This window comes from Rhea americana, unplaced genomic scaffold (genome assembly GCF_003343005.1).
Source record: "Rhea americana isolate MKP2758 unplaced genomic scaffold, rheAme1 scaffold_43, whole genome shotgun sequence".
Taxonomy (NCBI): domain Eukaryota; kingdom Metazoa; phylum Chordata; class Aves; order Rheiformes; family Rheidae; genus Rhea; species Rhea americana.
Genome location: NW_028186568.1, coordinates 1,599,253 through 1,607,882, shown reverse-complemented (window position 1 = coordinate 1,607,882; position 8,630 = coordinate 1,599,253). Strand labels below are relative to the sequence as shown.

General features: G+C 43.1%; 1 protein-coding gene across 1 annotated transcript in view; it reads left to right on the top strand.

Annotated features, from left to right (window-relative positions):
- Positions 1-8,095: 8,095 nt before the first annotated feature.
- KCNK1 (potassium two pore domain channel subfamily K member 1) overlaps positions 8,096-8,630 on the top strand; it is a 34,447-nt gene continuing 33,912 nt past the window's right edge. The window contains exon 1 of the mRNA XM_085315470.1: positions 8,096-8,607. Within this exon, the coding sequence (XP_085171596.1) occupies positions 8,253-8,607 (355 nt within the window). The 5' untranslated portion in view covers positions 8,096-8,252. The remainder of the gene's footprint in view (positions 8,608-8,630) is intronic.

Genomic DNA, 8,630 nt, shown 5'->3' with positions numbered 1-8,630 from the left:
CATTTATTAAAATTTAACTCTGCTGAGGCAGAAGGGTTGCCTGGAAAACGAATCTGCCCAAACAGTATGGCTAGGTGGAAGGACCGCAGGTTAGAGCTCTTTGATTGTGCTTCCTCATCTGTGAACAGTAGCTCTTGCTTACTTCACTGCAGCAATGAAGAATAAATGAGGCTCTCGATTTCTGGTACAGCATGTTGTTTCATGCTGCTCTCACATTAAACGGCTTTGGGGCTGTGAGGAGTGACCACAGCGAGTGATGGGTGTACTCTGTAGGCGCAAAGAAGGAAGGTTGCCCACAGCACCACAGCCCTCCTGTGCAGTGTGTAAAGGGTGTGCCTGGGCAACACATGGCATCTGGGTTCTCAATGCCACTAGGACAGCTGTGGTAAAGTCTTTGTGCTTGTGGCAGTAAACAAAGACTTAGATATACATTAAGCTCTTGTGAGTTGTAGGATCCGTCCAGCACAGGGAAGAGCCCAGATCAGACACAAGGGTTGTTTGGTGTGCCTCATTTTCAGGTGTAGCTGAGGATCTAGGTTAGAGAGTGTTTTATGTATTGGAGGCTGGCAACTACTTGTACAATGGTCTCTTCTTAGGATTTGAACTCTCTAGAAGTTAGTCTAAAGCCTGTCTCTGAAAAAACAAGTTGTTATACATCCTAGCCATCGGCTATGGCTGCAGATGGAGAAAAAAAGTCTTTCCAAGAGCTGAATCCCTGTTCCTTCCAAGCTCCCTTAGCCCTTTGGCTACATCTGGGCAGGGTCTGAAAGCCGTCCTAAGGACGTGCATGGGTTCCATGCCCTAGGAGCACCATATCATAGAATCATAGAATTGGTAAGGTTGGAATGGACACCTGGAGGTCATCTAGTCCAACCCTCAAGCGAGTGGCCCATACTGGGATAGAACCCATGTCCTTGGCATTATTAGCACCATGCTCTAACCAATTGAGCTAAACCATATGATCCACAGATGGGCAGCCACATTCAGCATCAGACTCTCCTCCCACAGCAAAGCAAGTGTAGTTACCACAGGGTCACACATAGACCAGGATGACTGCAAACATCGACAGTTCACTGCCACTAATGACAACAGTTTCAAAAACTTCTCCTGCTGCCTGAGCTTAACTGTCCAAAGCAAACAGAATCGCAAGGTGGTGTCTAAGTTAGCCTTCTGAAGTGCATGAACTAGCTAACTGAAGGGCATGAAAACATCCAAGCGTGCACAGTATTCAGTCTGAGCTAATTAAGTAGGTCAGGGCGGCCTGAGAGCCAGCACTGTGCTGTGTACACATACTGGGGGCCGAGGAAAACAAAGACAGCCAAACAGAGCTAGAGCTGAAAGCCATTTTGGCAAGTTAATATGACCTTTCCGAGAATGGGAGAGAGGATGTGTGACTTAATTTAAACCTCATTACTGCAGTGTCCAGGCATACTATCATAGCAGGAGTCCAACCCAGTCAGTTATGTAACACTGTTTATATGTGTATACAAACTCTAAGGCAATGCAGACTGAACCAAAACAAGCAAAAAGACCTGCCAATACTCCCCAACTGTATTATGGTATTAAATCTATGTCTGCTGAAGACTAGGAGACTGGGACTAGATCTCACTTAGCCGAGAATGAAAGTGATGAAAATTAGGCCTAAATACTGAACAAAGTAATTACAGGCAGGCCACTTAATGCATAACTCTTTCTGGGGCTGTGTGTTTTGAAAACAACAGGGAAAGCTGGTGGGCCGTGCAATCGACGTCATTTCCCGGGAGCCCAACAAGCCAGCACAACCTCTTTGAGACACTACCAAGACCAAGTCAGGAGATGGTAAGACTGAACTCCAACAGCTGTATCGGGTCACTTTAGCTGCTGCAGTTTTTTACTTTCTGCCATAATCTCTTTAATACCAGACTTCCAAGAACAGAAAGGAGGTATTAAAAATTCTACAGTGCAGAAGGAAGAGAAATAAGAAATGTTGTGAAAATGAACCCTTATTTTCAGTATGATGTATTAAGCATCTTAACCAGTTTTCTTCTTTTCAGCATCTTGAACAAGAGGTTAAAAAGACTCATACTGCTGGCCGTCTGCCATAAGACTAAGGAGGACAAGGTCACTTTATTTAAAACACTGAATTTTATTTAATGTAATACTCTAATAAGGTCATGTTGTCATCCTGAATCTTCCAAGCCATTACATTCCTTTGGCGTTAACACAATCCTACAAATCATGGGTAGTTACCTTTCTACTAAGATATGACATAATTCAAAACACCAATAATATATGAAAAGTTCAAGGAAGCATACTGTATCTGTATCTATTTAAATATCAATTTATGTATGTACATATAAGCATGCATGTATCTATGTACATATACACAGCCCTCATCCCCACCCCACACCTCTTAGAGTGACAAAGTTCCTTTTTAGATAATGCCATAGGGTAAATCTAACTGCGTATATGAAAGAAACTACTTTTTCCATGACAGCATGGTTATTTTATTAAGCGCTGATATCTATCAGTTATACTCATAGGATGCTGAGGTCACAGGTTAAATATGAATCCCTATTGCAGCTCTAAGGAAAATTACACTTATATTGAACATGGCATGACTCACTCTAGAAAGAGTTTATGCCTGACCATGCATTTGAACTTTCACAATCCCAAAAAATACTGCTCCATTACATAATATTTTCCCCAAATAGAGCCACCAAACCATGCACATTCATTCTTTTGGTATCACAGATCAGTGGTCTTAATCCTTGCGGACATTGTTGGAGCATTAAGTTAGTAACATAAACTGATTTTTTGAGGAAGCCACTAAATCTGAAGCCTTCTCTACTCCCGCTCTAGTAGAATGAAGCCAGGCAGGATATTGGAAACAGTACAGACAGGGGCTTTGCTGATTCTTTTTCTTCCACAGAGATATTTCTACTGTCACCAGTTTGCTCAGTGATAAATTTTAAAGACCTAAATATATCTGTACTCTGCTACCATATCTCCGTCCTCGCCAGCACATTAAGATGGGAATGAATCTCCTCTTCAGAGATAACGTTTTTCTATAAAGTCAGGCTGTGTTGTTTCATTTTTTATAAGATTCACATTATTTGACCCAAATCTAGAGGACTTCTTTTAGCCAAAATAGAACACCTATCCATCTGAAACAGAACACATGGTGACCCATCTGACTGCTTCTCAAGTTACCACATATGAATTGGTGCTGTGTGGATACAATTCTTGTAATTCCACCCCTTGCCTGCCCACAAGGGCGTGACAGGCAATTACACCCACTAGGTGACCTTATATTAACTTCTGCAAAAGCTCACAAACTGAGTGGTCTGAAACAGTTGTTTACCTATATTTTCTTCTACAAGAACAGGAAATTTTATTGTATTTCAGCCTTCATTTAACAGATACAGAAAATTATGAAGCATTTTACTTCTGAGTGTTATTTTAAAAAATGTTCATGGAAACAATTAAATGTGGTAGAATCCTTAATGCAAGTGAATTCAATGACTCCTACATTTGTGACTATCTTCCTTCATGTACACGTAATTCAGGATTGATCAGACAGGTTTTAGACTGGATACAACCATGCAATTTATCCTAGTACCAAATTTAAAGAAAAAACACAAAGGACCAATCAGTTCCCTACTGCCATTCAGTTTTCTTGGGGTGACAGTTTTAGTACTATTTCAAGTTCTCTGCAAGCAACTGTTTACTGCCTCCCGCATTGTCCTGGTTCATCCCACTCTTCCCATCACCCCTTAGCACCACTGTTCAGCACATGTTGAGCTCATGCTGTAGGTATGCCAGAGCAGAACAGGTTTGTCAGGATGAGTAGGTCTATAGCTAATTTTATTTACCCTTCTACTCAGAACTGAAAAGTTCTTCACCACGATTATTTACACTTTTGGAGAGGAAGGATATTTTCTCCTAAGACTGATGTCAAGATGGAGGGTTTTGTGCAGAAGTCTGTGAGACTAGTTCCTTTTCAAAAAAGTAACTTTCAGTCAACTTGAAACTCTCTGTGTATTTGAATCACTTTCAATTATTTGCTTTAGCTGATGAAAATATTTTATAGTCCTGGTGTTAGTAACCATGCCAAGCACAGGTATTTTCCTTTCCCCAGACTCATCCCCCACAAGGTCTAGAGCTCAGTGATTAGAGCAGCAGAGCTCCAGCTTCAAATCACCTCTTTGCCTGATTCAGCACAGGGCAGTCACTCGGCATTGGATCATTTTAGTGAGCTATTTTTTCCTTTCCACAGATGCTAATATTTTTGTTTAATATCATTTTACACTAACTGGAACAAAGACTAGAGTGCAGTGACCCCACTTTCTGGTCAGTATCTGCCACCAGTCTGTCCTCTCCCTCCAGCCCACCTCCATCTCCTTGTCTTCTGCTGTTCAGAGCACTTCAGGTTTTCATTGCAAATGCCTTAAAATTTAATTTTTCTTTCACTTAATTGAAAATCTCAGAGAAAAATTGTGATTAACATTAAAACTCTTTATTTAAATTTCATCACCCACCTAACAAAAATACATCAGTGACTTGTACTGCTCTGATAGGCCTTACATTTAATAGATACAAGAGAGGATTTTCAAAGAAAAGATGAGTAGTCTCTAGACTACACTGGAGAAACAGCTAGCCTGATAATGTGATGGGAAAGGGCTGTCTTATCTCCCTGAGCTGTAAATTTAGAGCAAATTGCTATCTTTTTCTGTGTTTTTCTAGCACCAAAAAGACACAGGCATGCTGTCAAAGTTTATGGGAGAACTAGAGTGATACACTGTCTTCTATCATCTCCTTAGAGGTTTTCTATGGGATGGCAGCTTGTACTTGCATTTTCTTTTCCTCAGAACTGAGTTTGGTGCTATAGGGAGCACCAGTATCTTTTCTTCTCCGTGCTGGTAGTTGGACCTCCAGCAATGTTATTGAGCTTAGTTAGGGGATGAGTGATGTGATGATGTAGCTTGCTTTATTAACCGGGTTATCGATTTATTAGGATTGATAATCAGAGTAGAAGGAAACTTCTGCTGAAGAAAGACTGTCCTGTAATAACCTGCTCCAGAATTTCYTTCATCTCTTGCTGAAGTATGTTGTAACTATCTGTCATACCATACATAATTCTGAATTCTGTACACTGATCTGATCCTTGACTAGCAAAATAATGTGAAAATGGACATAACATACTCAGGGATGAAAACTAAATGATACGCTTGCATGCAGATTTAACATTATCATGATAAATGACTATTCAAACTCAGAAAACTGAACATTATGACACTTTTCTCTCTGCCTATCTATCCCAGTGAAATCTGCAATTAAATTATCAGATACATAATGAATTTAAAATACAGGTTCAAAAAATGCTAGCTAAAACTCAGAACGTCCAGGCATTTGTTTTGGAAGAGAGAATGTGAAAGCTTCTATGACACAGCTGTTCTGCTCTGCTGTTGTTCCCCTAGCCCATGTTTCTGAAAGCCTTTGGTGGAAAAATCTCTAAGAGCAGTGCAGCTTCTGTTCAGCAGAGTCCTGCTTCTGTTTCTAGCCCAGCAAGCCTGTGTGGCTGACATAAAAATGGAGAATGACTGTTTTATGTAAATGGAAGACTGAAGGAGGCCGGTAAAGAAAACGTTTGACTACACAGCCACAGTTTCCTATCACCACTCAAAAGAGGTGTGTTCTTAGGCAAACACTTCCTAACATTTAAACAAATATTTGGCTTGAAGGCTGGGAAAATACTGATTTACGGTAAATACAAGCCTACTCTCTATCATATATACAACTATACCTACCAGGTATTGCCATAAATTAGATCATATTATGAAACCTATTGTGTCTCTGGCAAACTAAGTACCCTTGATCAAAATGGAACCCAGTGTCATACATATTGCTTTAAATGGCTTTTCTATTATAGATGGAGATATATAGTCATTTGGAATTTGAGGAGGCAAGCGATTAAGTAATTGGATGGAGTTAGCCAAGAAACTGGTCAATGAGGTCTCTTGACCTCTTTTTCTATAACAATGCTTAAATGTATGTTGTCTTAGAGGGGGTATAATAAAACATTTGCTTGGAATACTCCCTTCAATATCTTATCTGCATTACATTCTTTCAGACAGTATCCAATATTGTCATTGCTAGTGATTTAGATTGCCTTGTTCCTATACGTAACTCTTTTAGAGCAAATAACTGCATCTTAAAGAGACATTGGTGCTGAGAAAAGGTGCTGAAGTGATGTTCTAGTGACCTGATATCTCTGCCTGCTCTTCTGTCGATGAATTTCTGCATATGTAGCATAGATTTTCTTCAGCTACTCATTTTAAACCCCTCCCCTTAATTTAACTGCATCTCATCTCTGTCTGGTGCTACAGTTTATATGTATGACGAATGCAGCATGGAAATGTTTGCCTTGCAACAGTTCAGAAGTTCAGCCATAGGAAAAAAAGCATATTCTTCTTCTGAAGCAGCCAAATGCCCACAGTGCCCCTTCCCTGGCTTTATGACTGAACGTGCTTTCAACAGAACCAGCAGCCATGTCTACTCTAGCTATGCTCCAGACACGATGGATGCACATTTGACACTGTAAGCTGACACACTTGCATACTCCTGTCACATGACTTAGAGCCAGCTTGCATCGCCTGTCACATATGTAGCTATCACATCACCCAAATGCATCATTTGACAGAGCATTCAAGCAGCTGCTTTTTGCATGCATGAGCACATGTGTATTTTGATCGTGCAACAAGAGAGGGGAGTTTTAAGCCCCCGAAACAAGTTAGCTATAGAGGGGAGTGGCAAATGGGCCAGAGACTGGATGAACTGTTCTGCCAGGCCAGATTCAGCCCACAGATTCATTCCAAGGGAACGTTGTATACAAAGGGAACATTGCTACATCATTTTCAGTTTCCAGCGTGAAAAATTGTTTCACACTTTACATTTCTGTATTTTTTCCCCACTTACTCCTTATAGCTTGGTGATATACCTCACATTTCAAGCTAAATTGCTGGATTTGATTTATTCTGTCCAATCTCACCTGCTTAAACTCAGTACATTTCTAATTTACAAAATACCACTTTCTGTGATGCTACAAGCTGCCATCAGCTGAGATGAGCAAGGGAAGAGGCAGACTCCTGCAGGATGAGTCTTTAGCATTTCCTCTGTCTGGTTTACACAAAGTTAGTCATCTTAAGGGACACTTCAAGACACTACACTTTTCATTGTTTCTCTTTTAGTGGTGGGGAACTGTATGATAGCTGGTTGAAGTCTGAGGTAAATAATGAAAGAGGCATTTGAGGTGAAACTTGGAAAGGTCACTCTTGGACCATTCAAAGGGCTGACTGGATGGTGCATTTGTATTCATGGCGAACGCTTTTTGGAGAACTAGGTAGGTATTTCCTATCACTAAAAAATAAGTAGCTTCAGGCGTGGGGCAGAGAGTCATAGAATAATTTATGTTGGAAGGGGCATCTGCAGGTTGCCTGGTTCAAATCTCACCCTCAAACAGGCCTGATTTTCAAGCTACATCCCAATGGTTTGAGGAAAGCCATTAATTCCTACTGCTGGGATTACTTCCTGAATTCATTTTATCAGAGGAACTGAAAATTAATCTCCTGCTTCACATAGGTCAATGCCACACTAGGAATTACCTTCTTCTCCTTTGACAAGTGCCTTTTGAAGTACGAAAAACTGGTGGAAGGATTTTTTAAAGTCTTTAGCCATTGGCTTTCTTATTAGTGATGGGGGGCACACTCAAAGCATGAAATCTCAAAGAATATTTGTATAAAAAGGGGAAGAAACCTTTATTTCCCCAGCCACGCGCCTGTCCCCATCGCAGCCAGTCAGAGTTTTTGCGGTTGATTTCAGGAAATTTTAGATTGGGCTTGCAAACCCAATGAGAAGGTTAAAGGAGGGGTGTGTAAATGTATATAAACGTCCTTTTTTATTCAAGGGGCTCAAGCGTGAGCAGCTACCCCCGGCAGGCGGCGGGGCGGGGCGGGGGCGGGGCGGCCGTTGGCAGCCGTTGGCGGCCGTTGGCTCCCGCCCGCCCGCGCGCGCGCGCGCGTGGCGGCGGCCACCTGCGCCGCGAGGCCACGTGAGCGCCACATCACCGCGGCTCCGCGCGTTCAAAGTCAGCAGGAAGAGCGGCGGCGCGGTGCGGCGCAGTGCAGCGCGCTTCCTCCGTCCCCTCAACTTCGCGGCCCGGCGCGGGGGCCGCAGCTGGCCCCGGGGCGCTGGGCTGGGTTTGGCTTAGGAAGATGCTGCAGTCGCTGGCGGGCAGCTCCTGCGTGCGGCTCGTGGAGCAGCACCGCTCCGCCTGGTGCTTCGCGCTGCTGGTGCTGGGCTACCTGCTCTACTTGGTTTTCGGCGCCGTGGTGTTCTCCTCTGTGGAGCTGCCCTACGAGGACCTGCTGCGCCAGGAGCTGGGCAAGCTGAAGCAGCGCTTCCTGGAGGAGCACGCCTGCCTCTCGGAGCAGCAGCTGGAGCAGTTCCTGCTGCGGGTGCTGGAGGCCAGCAACTACGGCGTCTCGGTGCTCAGCAACGCCTCGGGCAACTGGAACTGGGACTTCACCTCCTCCCTCTTCTTCGCCAGCACCGTGCTCTCCACCACGGGTAGGGGGGCGGCCCTTCCCCGG